The sequence below is a fragment of the Lolium rigidum genome, chromosome 3 (assembly GCF_022539505.1).
Source record: "Lolium rigidum isolate FL_2022 chromosome 3, APGP_CSIRO_Lrig_0.1, whole genome shotgun sequence".
Classification (NCBI taxonomy): Eukaryota; Viridiplantae; Streptophyta; class Magnoliopsida; order Poales; family Poaceae; genus Lolium; species Lolium rigidum.
Genome location: NC_061510.1, coordinates 282,062,249 through 282,086,442, shown reverse-complemented (window position 1 = coordinate 282,086,442; position 24,194 = coordinate 282,062,249). Strand labels below are relative to the sequence as shown.

The window sequence follows — 24,194 nt, the reverse complement described above, 5'->3', positions numbered from 1 at the left end:
AGGTCCGAGTGCGGCCAATTTCAAGATCTTCTCCCGCAGTACATCGCCGGAATCGGCGAAGTTGAGCTCGATGCCGTCTCCAATCGACATCGGCGTCTACACCGGGAGGCACCGGGGTGAGCTTGCGCATCTCCGGACCCTCTATTGCTTCCTGGCATCAACCGTAGCCGTAGTTCGTGTGCTCGCCGGAGTAAACCACCGCGGGACATGGTCGCCGGCGTAGCTCCGGTGATCCCCTCGCCAAACCAACCCCACCATCAGCTTTAGTGAGTCGAGGAGAGCCAGAACACCCTAGTCGCGCGTCCTAGGGGGCCCTGTAGCGTAGCGCCGCCATGAATTGGTCGCCGGCGTTTAACCGCCGGCAACGCCGCCGTGGCGGTGGGGCCCGAGCATCGGTTGACCGGTCGTTGCCATCGTGGCAACCGACCCAGCCAAGGGACCCACCAGCCGGCTCTGCGGGTATAAATGAATCGGTACATTTAGTGTTTTAGATTTATTTCAAATTCCGTAAAATCACCGAAACTTTGCAAAATTGTATAAAATTCATTTCAACTCAGAAAATTATGAATAATATATCAAAATGCTCACAAAAATAAACTCTATTCAAATAAAATATAAAACAAAAATGTGTGTCAAAATAAAAATTCACTTATTTTTAACCTTATTAATTATGCCATTTCAATTATTCAAAATACAATTTGAATTCAATAATTAGTGAAGTTTAAAAATTAAATTTTAACTATTCAGTAACTAAGTGAAATGTTAGGATTAATTTTGTTTATCATATTTGCATTAACTTAATTATTAGTGGTAATTCATAAACCCTAATTTACAAATTACCATTTACCATTTTCTTTAAATAAGTAATAACTCAAGAAAATATTATAAGCCAATATTATTTTGGTAAATACAAAACTTATTTACTTAAACATCTTTAGTTAACAAGTTAAATATTTTAAACCCTAACAACAATTATTAAACCCCGATTCTTAATTAAACCAAAATAGGAGTTACCCTAATTATTAAAACTTATAAAAATTAATCAAATGTTAAACCATTACTAATTTTGATTCAAAGTAATTAGTTACCACACCTATATTTCCAATCATCATTTTAGGAGTTGTACCATAATTTAGAAACCCTAGTTTCAATTTGAGTAAGACATGGATCCCATTATTTCATGTGATCATGTAAGATTTACTTGACATATAGAACCCTAATAAGAAATAATTGAATGCATGCTTATGATCCACTAGCATAAAACCAAGTCACATAAGATTATCATTTCATGTTCCTATTCTTAATTAAAACCTACATGATTCACTAGTATCCCTTAGGAGCAAACCCTAATTTGTTAATTGGATTAGTACCATTGATCACCACTCCTATATACCATACCATTAGGGTTACCCTCAACCATCAAACCCTAGTAGCACCATAATGATGAACCCTAGTACCAACCTTGTGTAACAATTCACATCACATGCTCATATTCCACCAAACCTTACTTAGGAAATGATAGACCACTTAGCTTAGAAACTATTAGAGATTATTTGGTAAAGCAAATATGAAGTCATAGTAAACCCTAACTCATAGCAACACCTCAATAACCATCCTTTGATATGATGCTTAGGAGAAACCATAGTAATAAACCTACTAATACTTGCTACATGTAGATCACTTCTACTTAAGCACCAACCAGTCCTATTAGTAAACCCTAATAGCACTTAGCTCCTATTTAAAGTAGTTCATATTCTTATTTTAACTCTGTTCTTCAAAAGTTATTCTTTTGAAGTACAAATGTCAATCAAACCTTAGAAGCCCTATCCTTCTTTGAAATACTCATTATTTCTTAAACAACATGTTCTTCAAAAGTTATTCTTTTGAAGTATAATACAAGTAATCATCAACCATGTTCGTGGAACTTAAAATTGACAACCTGTTCTTTACATATTATTCCACCACTATTATCAGTGTGAATGATTGTTATGATGTATTATATCACTTGTATATGCTAGTCTTATAACCAAACCCTAATAAGAACCTTGATTGAGAACCATTCTAAAAGTGCAACCAACCCTAAAGAAATCTTTATAACTCATCCATCCTAAATCATCGAGATTAGGTTACGCTCGGGACGATTGCATCTCATATTATGCATTATAGCATCTTTGCCAGTTCTTTAAACATTGTCCTTACCGGACGATGATGGTATTTCAGCATTTGGAGTTCTCACGTATCGAAGTTTTTGCTCGCATAATCTTGCAGTCAAGAAAGGCAAGTTCATCGCTTGCTCATGTCATTTGATTATTTGTATCAAACTATATGCAAAGTACTATACTTATCACTCATGCATTGAAAAGCAAAGTATTATTTTACAATTATGAATATGACTATGTGGTGGGCAATGGAACCATGGTATGTGTTGATATGGTGGAGGTTCCATTGCATGGGTACTACTCATCTAGGACTAAGTACCAATGCCGTCCGGTGATTCTAGCGCCGTACATATCGCGTTGACCATAAGATCTATAATGGCTCTGGGGAAGTCAGCTGTATCTTTTCCCTTCTGCACGCCAACGGATTGGTAGAGCTGGCGGGGTGTTGGAGGCACTGCCGTAGGTTGGGATAGCCTTTTAAATCCCCATCCAGTAGTGATGATGGCTCTACGATCTATGAAGGATTGTCCAAAGTGCACCATGAGTAAAGCCGTATTATCGGGGGAAGTCTACTGGAGGTGTACGGGTGGACAAAAGGGTGGGTTTGCGGTCGCGGAGAAGGCGAGTGATTGGCTTGGATCTTACACCTGGCCCCACACCAAGGAAGTGTGGACGAGCATGCATCTCGGAAAGGTATCAAGGATAAGGTCTCTTATGGGAAAAGTAACGCACCTCCGCAGAGGATACTCGAATTGTGATCTGTCACTCCCTGTTCCGGGAAGGGAACCGCGAACGCGGCAGGAAAGGAACTCCACGAAGTTCCGGTCAACCCGTGAAGACCGACGGGCATAGTTTTCAGAATAAAATAAACCTTTTGAAGAAATGTTTATGAAAACTTGCATTGGCCTATGACTTTCTGGTCTATGGCTGTAGCTAGTGCATGATACACATATTTCCTAATATGAACTTGCTGAGTACGCTCGTACTCATTCTATCTCGTTTGAACCCCCTTCTTAGAGCAATGCATCGAAGGAGAAACTACCGTGGAACTCGAAGACAAAGGAGTCAACTGCAACAAGATGAAGAATCCAATCAAAGAAGTCAATGGAGTCAACTTCTGCATCAGCTACAATGAAAACCTAGACTAGTAATAGAAGGGAACCTTTCCCTAATCATAGCACCTAAGTAGCTAGATTTCTATAGCAAGCCAAGTAGCCCTTGGGCTTGAGTTAGCAATAAGATAGACTACGAGTCGTTCTTCTGGAGCTTTATTTGAAGTTTTACCTCACTGTAAAGTAGGAGGTTGTGTGGATCTTATGTAAACAGTTCGTGTGTACTTCTATAGACATACCTTGGACTCGCATATGTTTCGTTGTACCACTCTGAGAGATGTAATATGGGTGGAACGGTGTTTCACTTGTGTTATGTCAACGACTTGTGTACTACACCATGCAGTGGTACGCTGGGTCATCACACTCCTCCTGCTCGAAGCTCCCTCTAATGAGTGTTACCGTGGTTTTTGCGAAGTTAACCTTTAGACCAGACGCCTCTCCAAAAATTTGCAGGATGTGCTTGACAACCCACAACTCCTGTCTCTCCGGTTTAAAGAAGAGCACCACGTCATCCGCATAAATGGATATTCTCTGCAACGGCGAGATGCTCGCAAGATTGGAGAACATGTCCCCCTCCACCGCCTTCTTTATGATGGCCGACAGCACCTCCATGGCAGCCACAAACAGATCCAAGATTGTTTTTTACTAGCACTTGTGGGCTCAATGTGGGCAGTGCATCAGGTTGGTAAGGAAAAGTACATCAGGGAAGCATAAACTCAACTAGCAAAGGCTGTAAGGTCGAGCATGCATCAGGGAAATTTTTTCTCCAGCTCCGCCCATGATTGTCCTAGTAGAAGAAATATTAGATCAATGGCTGATAGAAATTCAGAAGTGAATTCCAGTCATAAAAAAATAGGTCGAGTTTGTTTTCTTAAATTTGTGCCTAACTAGTTACTTTTACATAAAATAATTATTGATTCTATAACTTGAACATAAGAACCAGTCGTACAAAATGTTGAGTTTTGTTTCTCTAATATGTACTCTCTGTGATCGTATTTAATCGATGTGACCTTTGTGCGTACGTAGGCTAATTGGTATACAATGCTCGCGCCAATCTTATTGGATTGGAGGGTGCACTATACTTCCAACTAGTTTGTTTTCTATAAAAAATTCAATTACATAATTTTAAAACACCCAAGTATACACATTGTGGTTCTTCCACAAGCATAGGAGGGCCACATTGTGCTTGGCCATAGTGGATGAATGCGCTGAAAGAGGGCATTGTAATTATTGGAGTGGGCCCGAAAGGTACCTAAAGAAAACAGTGGGTCCCAGACGGAGAGGGACGTGTGTTTGGTGGTGGCCTAGGATGGAAGACGACTCTCACTTTCGTGAGCTGATGAGAGTGAAATAAAGCATGAAAACGTCTCTTCCCAAGTAGCGTATATTTATTTATTTATTTATTTTCCACCATATATTCCAACCCATCACCTTAATTGCCAAAGAAAACCAATCACAAATCGATGGAAGGAAAACATCACATCATGACATCACATGATTACACACTATTTTATGCCATACGGTGGTGGTCCAAATACTTCATGGATGCGTATATTTTACCGTACGATCGGAAGTGTGCACAAATAGATTTGTTGAACGTCTCCATGCTTTTCTAAGAAAAAACTACATAGATAAAAATACGACTTCATTTGCTAAATAATAAATGATTTTCTTTTTTAATCAAAATAATGAATAGTTAGTAAGCAAATATGACGATACCACAATTGTTGGGGCCAGATAAATCACAAATGTCACAAATTATTTCCTATAACCATAACCTCTTGGGCAAACGAACACAAAAACACAAATCCTTCATTTGAATGCACCTGAAAATGTCCGTAGCATGTGGTGGGCACATCCGCACATGTATGGGGCAAAGTGACTCAAGTGCATCTAACGTTTTATGCACCGACCTAACTTTTCGCTTCTCTTACTGTATTTTGGAGTTATTTTATTTTATTTTTGTGTAACATCCTTAGTTGGGGCATATGTTACAATTAGCAAAGTTTCCATTTCTTAACAAATATCCATATTAGCGTGTGCAAACAATACAGATATAGGTAGTATGTGTTAGCAAAGCCGTGAAAAAGTACGCTTAGATTATAGTAGTGAACTAAATAAGAGCTTGTTTGAAACAGAAAACATTACGTCTGATTTTATATAACCAAAAAATATAACTTATGGAAATATTTTTATTAAGTCCTCTACTGATGCCGATGCAATTCAGTGGGTACATACATAAATTTGCAAAATATGCATATAGTGATGCCAATGCAAAACTCCCAGCCGAGCAAATGTGTCTGATGATTCAACAATTGCCCACTCATTATATCCGGAAACGTTTGATATTGATTTCATGGCTGAACCAAGAAATAAATAAATGGGCTTTTAACATAATTAGCCATAGTGAGCTGCACACCTATGGATATTCTTGCGTATAGGTTCACATATTAGTACTTGGCTAAATTATCAGCGCAAGAGAAAGTAGGGTGAGAACAGAAGAATTACCCCTGCACAACATTATTTTTAAGCTTTCTAAAAAAACATTATTTTTAAGCTTTGTTCCTCTCTAGTTAAACCATGTTTCAATAATCTGGAAAGCACCACTCCACTTTTCAGTGGTTTTAAAAAAAGTGAAAATCGCAGAGAAATGCAGAGCAGGCGAATCCAACACCCCTAAAAAAGTTGCTAGAGAGAGAAAAGAGAGACAGCGAGAGGGTGGTGGTGAGAGAGGAGAGGAGAGGAGAGCCGAGGTCCGAGAGCGTATTTCTTCTTCTCCCTCTCTCCCAACGAGGAGAGGGCTCCGGAGTCGCAGGGGCTTCTCGCGGGCGAAGCCAGGCTCCTCCCCCCTCGTTTCATCATCTCAATCTCATCTCATCCCATACTATTATTGTTAATCCCACCCCCTCCCAGCCCCTCTTTCCCTCAAGTTTCTCCTCCGATTGATTGCCCCTATATCGAAAGAGAAAATCTTTGAACGAAAAATTGAAAATAAAGATCTCCGGCTATCGATCTCCGGTACGAACCAGCCGCCGCTCGCTCTCGATTTGTTTCTTTGCCTGTTTTCCGAGCTTGTTTGTTGCACATCAAAGATCCGATGCCCGGCCCGTGCCTCCCGTGTTCATGCGATTCCGATTTGTTCCTTTCAGGTGGTCCGCTGTTGATTCGTGCCGCGAGGAGAGATTCGTCCCAGTAGCGCCGAGTCCTCTCTTTGGGTTTCTTCCACCGGGTGAGTGTTAGATTCGTTCCAAACGCTCTTCTGTTGGCCTCAGCTGTTTTCTCCTTCCGTCCCTCGATTCGTTTTGTGTAATTGCGTGTCTGTTTCCATTTCGCAGGTTGGGATCGAGGGCGTTAGGCAGGAGATGGATGTGGAGGGCAAGATGAATTTGGAGGTGAGCTAGCGCTGATTCACTCTGAAATTCTAGTGAATTATTGTTGTTATTCCCTTTTCTGCAGAGCTCCAATTGGAAGCCTAACTGATAGGTGCTTTCTTGATTGGGAGCAGATTGGATCCAAGGACATGGAGGTGGAGAGCAGGAGCCTAAGGCTGGAGGAGCCACTGGCCTCCTCCGAGATGGACATGGATGAGAGTGGGGAGGTGGATGCCAACAACAATGGCAGCTCCAGGGACTGTCCCTTGACCCCCAAGGGTTCCAGGACCTCATCCAAGGCTTGTGCCGCCAAGAAGCCGAGATCGGTGAGCACCGACTTCGGGGACGAGCTGGACTTGGAGTTTGGGAGTGGAGAGCGTGACTGCGGCAGGCAGCAGGACAGGAAGCTCTCGAGGCATGACCGGGTCGAGCTCAGCCGGTCCTTCCAGCGTGCGGTGAGCTCTCATGACTGGGAGAGCGCCGATAGCTTGGTAGGGAGGGCTGATGCGCAGGGACTCAACGACGTGCTCTGCGTGGCGGTCGATGCTATCTGGTTCTTGAGCGACAAGGAGGAGCTGCATGCCGTTGTCGCGTTGATCAGGAGGATTGTGTCGGAAGGTGCGAACGATTTCACACGTGCCGCACTCCGGACATCCTTCCTTGCGTCGTGTGTGTCGGCATGCAGGGGCCGGACGACCAGCCTTGCCGATGCCGTGAGCTTCATGGGTCAAAAGTAAGTCTGTCCAAAACGGTCTTGAATCGTTGCAAGTTCACATGAATTGCATTCCTCAGTTGCACTAGTTTCATCGTATTCGATAATTCCAATTGACCTCTACTACACCTTATATAGCACCTGATACTATTGTGACGGCTGTGAATAATCCTCAGGTTACATGAACGCCTCCAAGAATCACATGGTGACGAGGTATTGAAGGCAGAAGCAAGTGCAAAGGTGCACAAGTTCACAGAATGGGCTCTCAAGTGCATTGGTTTACACTCGCGTGCGCGGGAGGGTAAGGGCAGGGGAAACCATGGCACCATCATTGAGGTTCAACTTCAGCTATCTGCGTTCAAGACATTTCTGGATCTTGCCGATAATGATCTTACTGGGAAAGATTTCACTGAGGCCTTTGATGCTGCATGCTTTCCCCTTACACTGTTCTCAAGCACCTTTGACCAAGGATGGGCATCAGGGATCTCGGCAGCTGCAATACAGGGGCTCCTAGAGTTATTGGTAGAGGGTGGCGCAGACAATGTGAACCAATGCTTTCTTGAAGCTGCTCGCTATGGAAGCACTGAACTTGTCCGCATCTTACTTCAGGTAATGTGACAAACCATTGCCCTCGTGTGCATCATCTTACTTAGGCATAGTCATGCAATTTAGGTTAATGGACCCCCATCGAGCAGACAATATAGATGCAGCACAACTAAATGGTTCTTACTTGCTCTCAGCACAGAATGGTCCCCTTGTATTTATGTATATTGAAAGTTCGAAACATTTTCTGGCTTACCTTGTTTTCTCTGCTAGTAACTGGGACATTTTTCTCTTCTTTTAAGTGCAAACTAGACCTTTTCTTGTGGAACTTTACCATCATATTTGAATGTATTTGGCGTAAACTGCTTCTCTCTTCATGCACGAGGCATTCTGAATATGCATGTGCCTAAATGACTGAACCTTCCAAAATTGTGTGGGAACCATATAATTCTTCTCATGAAATAGTTTTGTAGACTGCTTACTGATGGCGATCTCATCCAGATTTATAATGACACTTAGTATTCATGGTGTTTATTGTGACAATTTAGGCTTAATGTCTCATGCTTACCCTACAGAACCTCCAAATTTAAGCTTTACTAAGTTGAGTTAGCGACTTTGAAGAGATTAAAGGCAAATATCTGAAATAGTAGTTGAACATGGTCTTCACGGTATAGAGAAACTAACCAATTGTATACTTGTATTTGCACGGGTGATCAATCATAGTCATGATGGAAGACATGCCGGAGTTGACCTGGGCAGTAATTTTTGATGATATGGTATCAATCACATCAGTGATGATACAATATTTAGGTAGCTAGCCTCGATGGATGTAAGGTTTCGTTATGAAAGTAATGGAACCGGGGATCACCTCCCTGTTTTTCTAAAAAAAAAATATTTAGGTAGCTATGTAGACATTGATTACTCTCATAATGATTTCTCTACTGCGTCGGCATTCAGGCCAGATTAAGAAAGCTATGTAGTGCAGTATATATAGGGCACAAGAAAAATGAACAAAGATTTGCAACTGGGGCATATAGTTTTCTCATTATATTTCACAATACAAGGCATTAATGTGAATTTATTGTTGTTTCCCTTTACTGATCACATCTTCTCTCATAGTGATCTTAATCCATATGCCCCACCTAAAATTTATTGTATGTTTGCAATGGGGGGGGAGTAAGTTTTATAATGGTCAGGCTATTGCTCAAATATGGCAGGTGATAATATTAAATTTACTGCTCATGGGTATCAATTTGATTATTCTCTTCCTTCCCTTTCTAATATATATATATATATATATAACTTACTCCCCCCCCATTGCAAACATACAATATATAAACATTTTGGATGCCATAATTTATAAGCTTAATGTCTTTTAGAAGTTTATCCTTTTTTAATCTTGTGGTATCTGACATATGACAGTTTCCTTTCTCTCTTGGTACGAATGTGTCATCAATCATCGACAGCATTTAACATGTTTAATGTTTTCACTTCTGTTCAGATTGCTCAAAGGAACAGCTTGGACATTGATGTGGATCTAGCCCTCGGCTTTGCTGCCCACTATGGGAAACTCGAAACCATGGGATGCTTAGTCCAGGAAGGCAACTCTGTCGCCTTTCTTGGCCCTTTAATGCGAGCAGCTGAGCGTGGATGTCTTCAAGTTGTTGAATGGTTTGTCAACCGTGGCTGTCGGGACATGGAGCTTTGCCTAGCCCTCACTGCTGCCACCTCTAGTAGCCAGGTTGCAGTTGCTGCCTATCTCCTGCCTCTAGTCCCCCAACTTGTTCTTGCCCCACTGAGCATTGAGATTGTCAAGGCTGCTGGTGAGAGAAGCACAGGTTCCCTCCAAGGTGTGGATTTTCTTCTCCGCTCGGACTTCCTCAATGACCCAGCCGCCACGTATTCTGTGGCAGACAGCATAGCGAAATCTGCTGATGAGGCTGTAGATGCGAAGCTTAGGTCGTTCATGCTTGAGCATTGGTCAGAAGCAGCCTTCTCTGAGGGATTCACATCTGCACAAGAGCACTTTCTTAACATGACAAGGATAATGGAAAGGGGTGAGTCACCAGTCCTCCTGAGGGACCTCCCGCTTCAGCTGGTGATTGCCATGGCCTACTTGCCACTGTACAGGGAGTGCATCGAGTCAGGTGGACGGCTTTTGCCGCAGAGGCTAAGAGGTCAGCTTGTGGAGGCTGCAGGCAGGCTGGAGGGCCGGCAACTGGACAGGAGTAGCCAAGGCAGAGAGCTCTTGGCCATCTTGGAGCACCACCTCCCGCGCTTCTTCGTCAAGACTTGAAGGTCACAGCTTGTACTGAAATCACATCGGCATCGTCATCGGTCACCGCAAGCAGGTAACGAGAGCAATGCACCTACCATCTCCGTCGTACCCCCAGTGACATCGCCATGTTCCTGCTTGTGGACATTCGGAATGATAGCACCCTGAGAGCTCATCCCCTGACTCTCCTTGAGGCGCTCTTCGGAGAGTATATAATTTTGGGACATGGTGTGTGTGCCTTCTTGTGCGAGGCATGTGTTGAGAGTATTTATTGGGATCGTAACATTCACAAAAATGATATAAGCATTGAGAAAGATGTTTCTCGAGTTTTCGGTAACCATACATTGCTAGCCTTGGAGCACCATGCCGTTTGTTTTGACTGACAGACGGCTTTTGATCATGGACTAGTCACCTGTAATCTTGGCTTCATAAACATAAAATGGAACTTAATGGGAAAATGGCTACCATTCTTGGGACTGTTAATCCTATGTCTGTTGGGGTAGTTGTCTCTGGCTTGCTGTTCCTTTACTGTATACTGCCTGAGCATAACAACTACTGCCTGCATGAATAGCAATTAATTTAAGAAAACAAAATTGATGGAGCCTGAAACATGACAGTACTCCATTCATTTGGTTGTCTCGCAACCAACAAGTTTACTGGAATGCATTTAGATTGGGGTCCCGGGCATAAATGTTATTTAGATGCCCTGTCTCTGCATCCGTAGTTGCAATTGCAACTGACAACTGAAACACTACAAAAACTGATAAATGAGTGTGTGAGAGAGAATCTAGAAATTATTTAGTCAGTTGCAAAGTCCAACTCGTTGTGACAGTGAAATGTTGGTTAGGAAAACAAATAATGCGACCTTTAATTATATATTTTCTGATGTCGGAGGAATATAATGTACTAGTAGTAGAGTTGAAAGGAGAATAAAGCAAGCAAAGGCTAGAGGGGGAAAAATGATAGGCGTCGGTGTCGTCGTGCTTCAGAGATTCCTCTGTTCTTGCTTGCGAGTGACGAGCTCACGTTCGACAGGCGAGAGAAAAGAAAATGAACTCCGGTTGTCCGTGTAAAGGTTGTGACGCCATTTGGGAAATCATGTTAACTTCTTAAATAGGTTTAAGCTTGCAGGCCGTTAGTGTTTGGCATAGCTGCATACTCTGCAAGGCTTTTGCTTCGATGGTTTTGTTCCATGATTATGCAACACAAGGCAGCATTTCTCAAATAAATCATGACAGTTAGTGTCGTCTGATCTCGGAGCATTTCTATAAACCTAGTGCAGAACTGTATTTTTTGGGTCTATTTTAGAGCATTTCATTTTTTTTCATAGTGTGAGATTTCTCAAGTAAATCAATAACCATCTCAGTTTGCACTATCCGTCGTCCGACCTCAAGTATAGGAGCATCTCTAAAATAAATAGTTTCAGTTAGCAACGCCCAATCCTGTTAATTGTGCGGGTGTTTCTCAAAATTGTGTAGACTATATTCATAATATTTTTGCATATTCAGTTTAAAAAGTATTTCTACTTTTCATAAGCCAGTAAAAATAATCCTGTAATGGAATATGGTGGACCGACCTGGCAACCTACATTAAGTGGGCCATTGGGCTGCCTAGGATGAAGAAAATTAAAAAAGAACACGATGTTATTGGGCCTTTTAAAGAGACAACATATCTTGGGATAGAGACTTGGTGCTCCTGGGCACCTGGTGCTCCTGCTATTTTAGAAAAAATAAAAATCATATTTATGTTTTTCAAAAAAATAGAAGAAAAATCATGTTGTAGCCAATGAATTGTCCCATAAACGTGTAGAATTTCAGTTTCAAATACAAAAATTCTGGGCTACACAAAAATAACAAACATGTGAATCTGGGTATGCATGTTTCAAATCTCCAAATTTTAACAGATTTTATCTTTTTTGTGTAGTCTACAATATAAAGAATTTCATATTAAAATTTTACACGCTCGTAGGTTACATCATTTATTATATCTAGATTTATTTCCAGATTTTTTTCAAATAAATATATATGATTTTCGAATTTTTTAAATAGCAGAAGCACCGGTGCTCATGAGCCAAAGACACTTTTCGCATATCTTGTCCTAACAAAAAAATAGACAACATATCATGCAGTTTAGTTCGGTCCATGTTCTGCAAATAAAAGAGTTCGGTCCATCACGTCCACTAGGATAAGACACATTTTTATTCACCGCCCGCAGCGGCCGCTACCTAGACTTAGCCCATTTCGACGGTTGTTCTTTGGATCGTTTTTCCATCGGTCTGATGGTTTTTATTTCAGGTTTTCTTCTTGTTTTTCGTTTCTGCTAGTATTTTTTATTTTTGAAAATTTTCATGTTTGAACTTTTTCAGTTTTGAACATTTTTTATTTTTGATTTTTTTTAAATTAGAACATTTTTATTTTTCTAAAAAAATTCAAGTTTGAACATTTTTTTAGATTATGAAAGAACAATTTACAAATTTGGACATTTTTCCAATTTGAACATTTTTAAATTCGAATATTTTTTAAGTGTTCCAATTTAAAATTTTCAAATTTAGAAAATTTTCAAATTTTAAAAATGTTCAACATAATAAATAAGAAATTAAAAATTAATATTTTGAAAAAGGAAACATAAAAATAACATGAAAGAAAAAAAAGGAAAATGCAAGACAAAAAAAAAGATCGAATGCCAATGGGCCACGGCCTGGGGTGTGCGGGGCCGTAGAAGGACGCGCCTACACAGCACCCGTTAGTGTGTGTTTGTACCCACCACCTGAAGGCAATCCCGCGTGGGCCAGCCCATTAGGCGGCTCTAACCTTTGACTTCGTCCAGAAAACATAGGCTCGAATCCTAGCATGGACAACAATTTTTGAATTTTCCAAATATTACCAAAATTTAAATTTAAACAAATTTCAAAGCTGAGCAAAATGTAAAATTCTGAATCTGAGCAACAAATAATTTTGAAATTTTTTCGAATCCACACAAAATTTCAAATCTGAGCAAAAATTAATTATGAAAAAAATTTAAATCCAAGAAAAATTTTAAATTTCAAATCTGAGAAAAAAATATTTTTTAACCTTTCGAATCTAAGCAAAAAAATAATTTTGAACAAATTTCGAATCTAATAAATATTTGCTCGAATTTAAAATTTGCTAATTTTTTTTTAATTTGAAATAGAAAAAGAAAAGAACAAAAAAAAAAACCAACAGTGCAACTAAAAACCGAACAAAAAAAACAGATTCGGGAAAGGTACTAAAACCGGAAAACCCAGAACATATGTACATGGGCCGCGACCAAACATAGTCTTCCCCGCGTGCTAGGGTTAATACCCCCACTACCTGCGATGTATAGGAATTTCCGCCGGTGAATGTGGTGAATAGCACCCCCCAGCCACTTTACACCGACCTGGTCGGTGCTTGCGAGGCGTCGCGCAACCCCATTGACCAGGTCGGGCTAGCTGGGCCACGGCCCGTTGGTCGAGTACGGTTCTTTTATTTTTTTCTTTTTTTCTGTTTCTTTTATGTTAATTTTTACAATTTATCAAAGTCTAACATTTTATCAGAAAACAAACATTTTTCACGAGTTTTTTAAAATATGAATATTTCTAAATTTGAGCAAAATTTCAAAATTTTAAACATTATTATACTTTGAACAATTTTTCAAAAATAAACATTTTTAAAATTTAAATAATTTCTAAAGTTGAATAATTTTAAATTTGAGCAAAATTAGAATTTGAACAAAATTTGGAATTCGAACAATTTTCGAATTTGAAAAGTTTTTTTAATTTGAACATTTTTTTAAGTTGAACTGTTTTCAGATTACTCATTTTTAAATTTAAACATTTTAAAATCTGCATCTTTTTAAAATTGTAACATTTTTTGAATCTTACAAAAGAGAAAACAGATAAAAAAGAAAAAAAGAAGCAGAAAAGAATCAGAAAAACAAAGAATAAAACAAAGAAAGCAACAGAAAAAACGCAAAGCCTAAGGCCTAACGCGCGCGGGGTGTGCGGCACTTGCTGACATGGGCATACCCTTCGGGTACCCATTATTAGTATACCAGGCTCGGTCCAATATAAAGGAGACCCAATATGGAGAAGGCCCAACAAGGCAACCCGAAGAAGTAGTCGACTAGGACTCTTGTAAAACCCTAGGCTGGTTGCATATATAAAGCTAGCCAGGGCACCCGAAATAAGGAGGCCAACAGAGAGACAGAATATAGACAACATAACTCCGCCTATGGCGTCACCATGTAAAGATACTTATGATCATATAGTAGATTGCTAGCAACACGTAGGGATCCTCCACCGAGGGGACCCGAAGCTGGGTACGTCGTGTGCCTAATCTCGTCCCCGGAATCTCGATCGTCGCTCTCTCCCGAAACCCAAGTCTACAATACGTAGGCATTGCCGAGGTGATCCCTCGTCACTTGCTGTCGATTTTTTTCCCATTTTGAAATATCACCCTAGCTCGCACATCAAATTGAGTGCCCGGTTTGCTCTCTCTGGTGCCAGAAGATGGTAAATGTTGTAAGTAATTGGGAGAGAATCGAGCGAGAGTTGCAATGAATCAACTATATTGATTGATGAAGATTTTACATATATATAGGGGGAACAGACGTGATTAGGTCGGTTTCTAGGAGGCGACGCTCCGGAGAAATAACCGCCTAATGACGGTTCCCTAAATGAGTGGCTACAAACGTTGCAGTTATAAGCAGGGATTAACCCATTTAATTAATACTAATTAAATTCTAACACTCCCCCTAATCTATGCTTGTCCTTGTGAATCTTCATCATCTTGAAATAGTCTCCTCCAAAAACCCAGTGGGAAAAATGTGAGGAGTCCTCTAAACCCTGTGGGAAAATGAGGAATAGTATAGGATATGTTGTTAAAACTCCTTCAAACCTAGTGGGAAAATAAGGAGAAAATGGTACAACATATTATGGTTATTGCCTCTGTTAACTCAATATGAAGTATATCCATAGAATATAGAGGTCAATAAATATGTCGTGAATACTTTCCTAAAAACTCCGGTGGGGAAAAGGGATAGTATGACATATGATCTTATGTTGATATTACCTCATTAAAAACCTTTATGAGAACCTGTAAAGTAAACTCACTAAGGGAAAAAGAGTATAATATGATGCTTTGAACAGGAGTAGTTCAGGAAGATACTCCCCCTGAATCTTGCAAATCTCGGAGTCGTCGCATACCAATTCCATGAATATATTTATGAAACGTTGAAGTTGGTAGAGACTTTGTGAATAGATCAGCGAGGTTATCGCATGATTTCACTTGCAAGATGTTTATTTCCCCACTTTTTTGGAGTTCATGGGGATAAAACAACTTAGGGGAAATATGCTTAGTGTGACGTATCCTGTTTGCATCTGTGCAACACAAGCTGCATTATCTTCGTAGATAATGGTAGGTGATTCGATAGAACCAATTCCACATGATTGTTGTATGTGGTTTATCATCCTGCGAAGCCACACACATTCGCGTGATGCCTCATATAATGCGATTATTTCAGAATGGTTGGTGGATGTTGCAACTAGAGTCTCGTTTCGAAGACTTCCATGATATTGCAGTTCCACCATGTAGGAACACAAAGCCGGTTTGTGATCCGGCATTATGGGGATCGGATAAATAGCCGACATCTCGTGTATCCAATCATTGTGTCCAGATTTCTCTGAAACTGAAAGAATAGGCCAAGATCCTTTGTGCCTTGGAGATATCTAAAGACATTCTTTACTCCCGACCAATGGCGTTTGGTAGGAGCTACGCTGTGTCTAGCAAGTAGATTCACTGCAAATGCGAGGTCAGGTCTCGTACAATTTGCAAGATACATAAGCGCTCCAATGGCACCGAGATATGGAACCTCGGGTCCCAACATATCTTCTCCATCATCCCTCGGCTCGAACGGATCTTTCTCTACGTCTAGAGATCGAACCACCATGGGAGTTTTAGACGGATAGGATTTGTCCATATTAAATTTCTCCAATATTTTCTCGGATATAGGCAGCTTGGTGTACCATTATTCCCGAGGGAAGGTGCTCGAGTTGGAGACCCAAGCAAAATTTGGTTTGACCCAAATCCTTCATCTCAAATTCTGTCTTTAGATGATTGCGTGCTTCATCAATATCTTGTGTGTTGCCAATGATGTTGAGATCATCGACGTACACTGAAATGATGCAAAATCCTGAAGAGGACTTCTTGATGAAGACACATGGGCATCACTGTTGGAGTAACCCTTGCGAAGAAGGAACTCACTAAGTCGGTTGTACCACATCCGTCCCGACTGTTTCAAGCCGTATAGAGACTTGTTCAGTTTTACACAATACATGTTGCGTTTTGCGCTTGCATCCGGGACAGAGATTCCGTCAGGAACCCTCATGTATATGTCCGAATCTAGTGAACCGTAAAGATATGCGGTCACGACGTCCATCAACTGCATAGATAGATGATTTTGTACTGCCAAAGATATTAGATATCGGAAAGTGATACCACTCATAACTGGAGAATAAGTCTCATTGAAATCAATGCCGGGTCTCTGCGTGAAACCCTGTGCTACGAGCCTTTCTTTGTATCTCACCACCTCATTGTTCTCATTCCGTTTCCGGAGGAAAACCCATTTGAATCCCACAAGGAAAACACTGGGAGGTGTAGGTATTGCTTCTGTGAATACCTTCCTTTTATTAAGCGAGGCTAATTCTGCTTGTATTGCATCCTTCCATTGAGGCCAGTGATACGTCCAATTTGCATCACTATTTTATATCATAATTTACTGTTATTCATTGATATATTTCATATTGGGACACAATACTTATGTTATTTCATCTATTTTGCATGTTTCATGATTATTTGGAGATCGCGCACCGGAGCCAGGATTCTGCTGGAAAAAGCACCGTCAGGATGCAATATTTCGGAAGATCAAGCGAGGAAGGGAGTTTTACCAAAAATCCTATTTTTCCAGATGACGAAGGAAGCCGGAAGGGGAGCCGGGTGGACCCAAGGTGGGCCCACACCATAGGGCGGCGCGGCCCATGGCCCGGTCGCGCCACCATGTGGTGTGGGGCCCCCACGGCCTCTTTCGCCTCCTTTTCTTCGCGAAACCCTTCATCCCGAAGACCTAAGCCACGGAGGAATCCTCACGAAGGGTTACGGCCGCCTCGCGGGGCGGAGAACACCGAGAGAAAAGAGCTCTCCGGCGGGCGAGGAATCCGCCGGGGAAATTCCCTCCCGGAGGGGGAAATCGACGCCATCGTCACCGCCATCGAGCTGGACATCATCTCCATCACCATCATCATCATCTCCACCATCATCACCGCCATCTCCACCGCTGGACATCGTCACCGCTGTAGCAATTTGGGTTTGATCTTGATTGTTTGATAGGGGAAACTCTCCCAGTACTGATTTCTACTTGTTATTGATGCTATTGAGTGAAACCATTGAACCAAGGTTTATGTTCAGATTGTTATTCATCATCATATCACCTCTGATCATGTTCCATATGATGTCTCGTGAGTAGTTCGTTTAGTTCTTGAGGACATGGGTGAAGTCTAAATGTTAGTAGTGAACTATGGTTGAGTAATATTCAATGTTATGATATTTAAGTTGTGGTGTTATTCTTCTAGTGGTGTCGTGTGAACGTCGACTACACGACACTTCACCATTTATGGGCCTAGGGGAATGCATCTTGTACTCGTTTGCCAATTGCGGGGTTGCCGGAGTGACAGAAACCTAAACCCCCGTTGGTATATCGATGCGGGAGGGATCGCAGGATCTCGAGTTTAAGGTTGTGGTTAGATTTATCTTAATTACTTTCTTGTAGTTGCGGATGCTTGCAAGGGGTATAATCACAAGTATGTATTAGTCCTAGGAAGGGCGGTACATTAGCATAGGTTCACCCACACAACACTTATCAAAACAATGAAGATTAATCAGCTGTATGTAGCGAAAGCACTAGACTAAAATCCCGTGTGTCCTCGAGAACGTTTGGTCATTATAAGTAAACAAACCGGCTTGTCCTATGTGCTAAAAAGGATTGGGCCACTCGCTGCAATTATTTCTCTCGCGTTTTACTTACTCTTACTTTATTCATCTGTTACATCAAAACCCCCTGAATACTTGTCTGTGAGCATTTACAGTGAATCCTTCATCGAAACTGCCTGTCAACACCTTCTGCTCCTCGTTGGGATCGACATTCTTACTTATCGAAGATACTACGATACACCCCTATACTTGTGGGTCATCAAGACTATTTTCTGGCGCCGTTGCCGGGGAGATCAAGACACGCTCCACAAGGTAAGAAGGTAAATTCTGTTGAAGAATCAATGCAGCGTGTTGAAGAAGGTAAATTCTGTTGAAGAATCATCTTCCTTGAATGATAAGAAGGTAAATTCTTTACTTTGTTTTTGTCTTGCTTTATTTTATTTACTACTTTGTTCGCTGCATTATATCAAAACACACAAAAATTAGTTGCTAGTTTTACTTTATTTACTGTCTTGCACTCTATATAAAAAACACAAAAAAATTAGTTTACTTGCATTTACTTTACTTGATTCATCATGTTTCCTTTTAATTTTACCACAAAAGACATACCGGTGGGACAAGGGTCTATAATTGGAAGAGATAATATAGAAGAATTTTTCACCCATATTAGTATGCATGAAGATCTTAAAGATATACCACTTGCAAAAGCTGTCCCTACTTATGAAGATGCCTCTCGTTTGTTTGGTATGCATGATGGAAGCTAGATTTATTAGTCTCAACCCCATGATACAACACATGTTTCTTACACTTTCCGATATGGAGCGGGAGAGAAGAGAGATTTTGTTCTAAAAGTCTTAGTGCGAGAATTTGAAGATATAGCTATAGAAGCTAGAAAAGTTTTTATTAAGCATAAGAGGCTTGGCTTTTATACCGACTTTAAAAGAACACTTGAAAAAATGGATATGTATAGACTAAAATATACTAATAATGCTTATGATGGTGGGGAGATTAAAGCACCAATACCATGTAAGCTCCTAGCAATACATGAAGCTCTAGAAAATAATTATGCTTGGCTTGTTCCTGAAAATTTGTTTGATGAGAATAGCAAGCCTAAGACTAATGAAAAGGGAGCCTCTGAAACTTACATAGATAATATACAATGCATGGTTGAGAAAACTCCAAATACCCCTGGTTATAATACCGATGCATCACCCTTTGATAATACTTGAGTTACACTTTCTGCGCCTAGCTGAAAGGCGTTAAAGAAAAGCGCTTATGGGACAACCCATGTTTTTACTACAGTATTTTTGTTTTATATTTGAGTCTTGGAAGTTGTTTACTACTATAGCAACCTCTCCTTATCTTAGTTTTATGTTTTGTTGTGCCAAGTAAAGTCTTTGATAGTAAAGTAAGTACTAGATTTGGATTACTGCGCAGTTCCCGATTTCTTTGCTGTCACGAATCTGGGTCTACCTCCCTGTAGGTAGCTCAGAAAATTAAGCCAATTTACTTGCATGATCCTCAGATATGTACGCAACTTTCATTCAATTTGGGCATTTTCATTTGAGCAAGTCTGGTGGCCTAATAAAATCCATCTTTACGGACTGTTCTGTTTTGACAGATTCTGCCTTTTGTTTCGCATTGCCTCTTTTGCTATGTTGGATGAATTTCTTTGATCCATTAATGTCCAGTAGCTTTATGCAATGTCCATAAGTGTTAAGAATGATTGTGTCACCTCTGAACATGTGAATTTTTATTATGCACTAACCCTCTAATGAGTTGTTTCGAGTTTGGTGTGGAGGAAGTTTTCAAGGATCAAGAGAGGAGTATGATACCATATGATCAAAGAGAGTGAAAGCTCTAAGCTTGGGGATGCCCCGGTGGTTCACCCCTGCATATTCTAAGAAGACTCAAGCGTCTAAGCTTGGGGATGCCCAAGGCATCCCCTTCTTCATCGACAACATTATCAAGTTCCTCCCCTGAAACTATATTTTTATTCCGTCACATCTTATGCACTTTGCTTGGAGCGTCGGTTTGTTTTTGTTTTTTTGTTTTATTTGAATAAAATGGATCCTAGCATTCACTTTGTGGGAGAGAGACACGCTCCGCTGTAGCATATGGACAAGTATGTCCTTAGGCTCTACTCATAGTATTCATGGCGAAGTTTCTTCTTCGTTAAATTGTTATATGGTTGGAATTGGAAAATACTACATGTAGTAATTCTAAAATGTCTTGGATAATTTGATATTTGGCAATTGTTGTGCTCATGTTTAAGCTCTTGCATCATATACTTTGCACCCATTAATGAAGAAACACTTAGAGCTTGCTAATTTGGTTTGCATATTTGGTTTCTCTAGAGTCTAGATAACATCTAGTATTGAGTTTTGAACAACAAGGAAGACGGTGTAGAGTCTTATAATGTTTACAATATGTCTTTTATGTGAGTTTTGCTGCACCGTTCATCCTTGTGTTTGTTTCAAATAACCTTGCTAGCCTAAACCTCGTATCGAGAGGGAATACTTCTCATGCATCCCAAATACTTGAGCCAACCACTATGCCATTTGTGTCCACCATACCTACCTACTACATGGTATTTATCCGCCATTCCAAAGTAAATTGCTTGAGTGCTACCTTTAAAATTCCATCATTCACCTTTACAATATATAGCTCATGCGACAAATAGCATAAAAACTATTGTGGTATTGAATATGTACTTATGCACTTTATCTCTTATTAAGTTGCTTGTTGTGCGATAACCATGCTTCTGGGGACGCCATCAACTATTCTTTGTTGAATATCATGTGAGTTGCTATGCATGTCCGTCTTGTGTGAAGTAAGAGAGATCTACCACCTTAATGGTTGGAGCATGCATATTGTTAGAGAAGAACATTGGGCCGCTAACTAAAGCCATGATTCATGGTGGAAGTTTCAGTTTTGGACATATATCCTCAATCTCATATGAGAATAATAATTGTTGCCACATGCTTATGCATTAAAGAGGAGCCCATTATCTATTGTCCATGTTGTCCCGGTATGGATGTCTAAGTTGAGAATAATCAAAAGCGAGAAATCCAAAATGCGAGCTTTCTCCTTAGACCTTTGTACAGGCGGCATGGAGGTACCCCATTGTGACACTTGGTTAAAACATGTGTATTGCAAAGATCCGGTAGTCCAAGCTAATTAGGACAAGGTGCGGGCACTATTAGTATACTATGCATGAGACTTGCAACTTGTAAGATATAATTTTCATAACTCATATGCTTTATTACTACCGTTGACAAAATTGTTTCATGTTTTCAAAATAAAAGCTCTAGCACAAATATAGCAATCGATGCTTTCCTCTTTGAAGGACCATTCTTTTTACTTTTATGTTGAGTCAGTTCACCTATCTCTCTCCACCTCAAGAAGCAAACACTTGTGTGAACTGTGCATTGATTCCTACATACTTGCATATTGCACTTGTTATATTACTCTATGTTGACAATTATCCATGAGATATACATGTTATAAGTTGAAAGCAACCGCTGAAACTTAATCTTCCTTTGTGTTGCTTCAATACCTTTACTTTGATTTATTGCTTTATGAGTTAACTCTTATGCAAGACTTATTGATGCTTGTCTTGAAGTACTATTCATGAAAAGTATTTGCTTTATGATTCACTTGTTTACTCATGTCATTACAATTGTTTTGATCGCCGCATTCATTACATATGTTTACAAATAGTATGATCAAGGTTATGATGGCATGTCACTTCAGAAATTATCTTTGTTATCGTACCTGCTCGGGACGAGCAGAACTAAGCTTGGGGATGCTGATACGTCTCCGACGTATCGATAATTTCTTATGTTCCATGCCATATTATTGATGATACCTACATGTTTTATGCACACTTTATGTCATATTCGTGCATTTTCTGGAACTAACCTATTAACAAGATGCCGAAGAGCCAGTTGATGTTTTCTGCTGTTTTTGGTTTCAGAAATCCTAGTAACGAAATATTCTCGGAATTGGACAAAATCAAGACCCAGGGTCCTATTTTGCCACGAAGCTTCCGGAAGACCGAAGAGGAGTCGAAGTGGGGCCACGAGGGGCCGCCACCATAGGGCGGCGCGGCCCAGGTCTTGGCCGCGCCGACCTGTGGTGTGGGGCCCTCGTGTGGCCCCCCACGTTGCCCTTCCGCCTACTTAAAGCCTCCGTCGCGAAACCCCTGATGCGAAAAACCACGATACGGAAAACCTTACAGAGACGCCGCCGCCGCCAATCCCATCTCGGGGGATTCCGGAGATCTCCTCCGGCACCCTGCCGGGAGAGGGGATTCATCTCCCGGAGGACTCTACACCGACATGGTCGCCTCCGGAGTGATGAGTGAGTAGTTCGCCCCTGGACTATGGCTCCATAGCGGTAGCTAGATGGTTGTCTTCTCCTCATTGTGCTTCATTGTTGGATCTTGTGAGCTGCCTAACATGATCAAGATCATCTATCTGTAATACTCTATGTTGTGTTTGTCGGGATCCAATGGATAGAGAATACCATGTTATGTTAATTATCAAGTTATTACATATGTGTTGTTTATGATCTTGCATGCTCTCCGTTATTAGTAGAGGCTCGGCCAAGTTTTTGCTCTTAACTCCAAGAGGGAGTATTTATGCTCGATAGTGGGTTCATGCCTGCATTGACACCTGGGACAGTGACAGAAAGTTCTAAGGTTGTGCTGTGCTGTTGCCACTAGGGATAAAACTGAAGGAGATATACCCTAGAGGCAATAATAAAGTGGTTATTATTTATATCTTTATGTTTATGATAAATGTTTATATATCATGCTATAATTGTATTAACCGAAACATTAGTACATGTGTGATATATAGACAACAAAGAAGTCCCTAGTATGCCTCTTAAACTAGCTTGTTGATTAATGGATGATTAGTTTCATAATCATGAACATTGGATGTTATTAATAACAAGGTTATGTCATTGTATGAATGATATAATGGACACACCCAATTAAGCGTAGCATAAGATCTCGTCATTAAGTTATTTGCTATAAGCTTTCGATACATAGTTACCTAGTCCTTATGACCATGAGATCATATAAATCACTTATACCGGAAAGGTACTTTGATTACACCAAACACCACTGCGTAAATGGGTGGCTATAAAGGTGGGATTAAGTATCCGGAAAGTATGAGTTGAGGCATATGGATCAACGAGTGGGATTTGTCCATCCCGATGACGGATAGATATACTCTGGGCCCTCTCGGTGGAATGTCGTCTAAATGTCTTGCAAGCATATGAATAAGTTCATAAGAGACCACATACCACGGTACGAGTAAAGAGTACTTGTCGGAGACGAGGTTGAACAAGGTATAGAGTGATACCGAAGATCAAACCTCGGACAAGTAAAATATCGCGAGACAAAGGGAATTGGTATTGTATGTGATTGGTTCATTCGATCACTAAAGTCATCGTTGAATATGTGGGAGCCATTATGGATCTCCAGATCCCGCTATTGGTTATTGGTCGGAGTGAGTACTCAACCATGTCCGCATAGTTCACGAACCGTAGGGTGACACACTTAAAGTTGGATGTTGAAATGGTAGTTCTTGAATATGGAATGGAGTTGGAATATTTGTTCGAAGTCCCGGATATGATCCCGGACATCACGAGGAGTTCCGGAATGGTCCGGAGAATAAGATTCATATATAGGATGTCATTTTATGTGAATAAAATGTCGCGGAAGGTTCTATGGAAGGTTCTAGAAGGTTCTAGAAAAGTCCGGAAGAAACCACCAAGGAAGGTGGAGTCCACATGGGACTCCACCTCCATGGCCGGCCAACCCTAGTGGGGGAGGAGTCCCAAGTGGACTCCCCTTAGGGGGCCGGCCACCCCCACATGGGAGGTGGAACTCCCACCTTGGTGGGAGTCCTAGCTTGGCTAGGTTTCCCCTCCTATGGAAGGTTTTTGGTTCGGGTCTTATTCGAAGACTTGGACACCACCTCTTGGGGTTCCACCTATATAATGAGGGGCCAAGGGGAGGGGG

General features: G+C 40.8%; 1 protein-coding gene across 1 annotated transcript; it reads left to right on the top strand.

Annotated features, from left to right (window-relative positions):
* The first annotated feature begins 6,066 nt into the window (after positions 1 to 6,066).
* Positions 6,067 to 10,655, top strand: LOC124703493 (ankyrin repeat protein SKIP35-like). Its single transcript, XM_047235699.1, has 6 exons — positions 6,067 to 6,289; positions 6,421 to 6,500; positions 6,607 to 6,663; positions 6,777 to 7,375; positions 7,531 to 7,963; positions 9,399 to 10,655. The coding sequence occupies exons 3-6, from the start codon at positions 6,634 to 6,636 to the stop codon at positions 10,191 to 10,193; spliced, it is 1,857 nt and encodes a 618-aa protein (XP_047091655.1). The 5' UTR covers positions 6,067 to 6,289; positions 6,421 to 6,500; positions 6,607 to 6,633; the 3' UTR covers positions 10,194 to 10,655.
* The last annotated feature ends 13,539 nt before the right edge of the window (positions 10,656 to 24,194 follow it).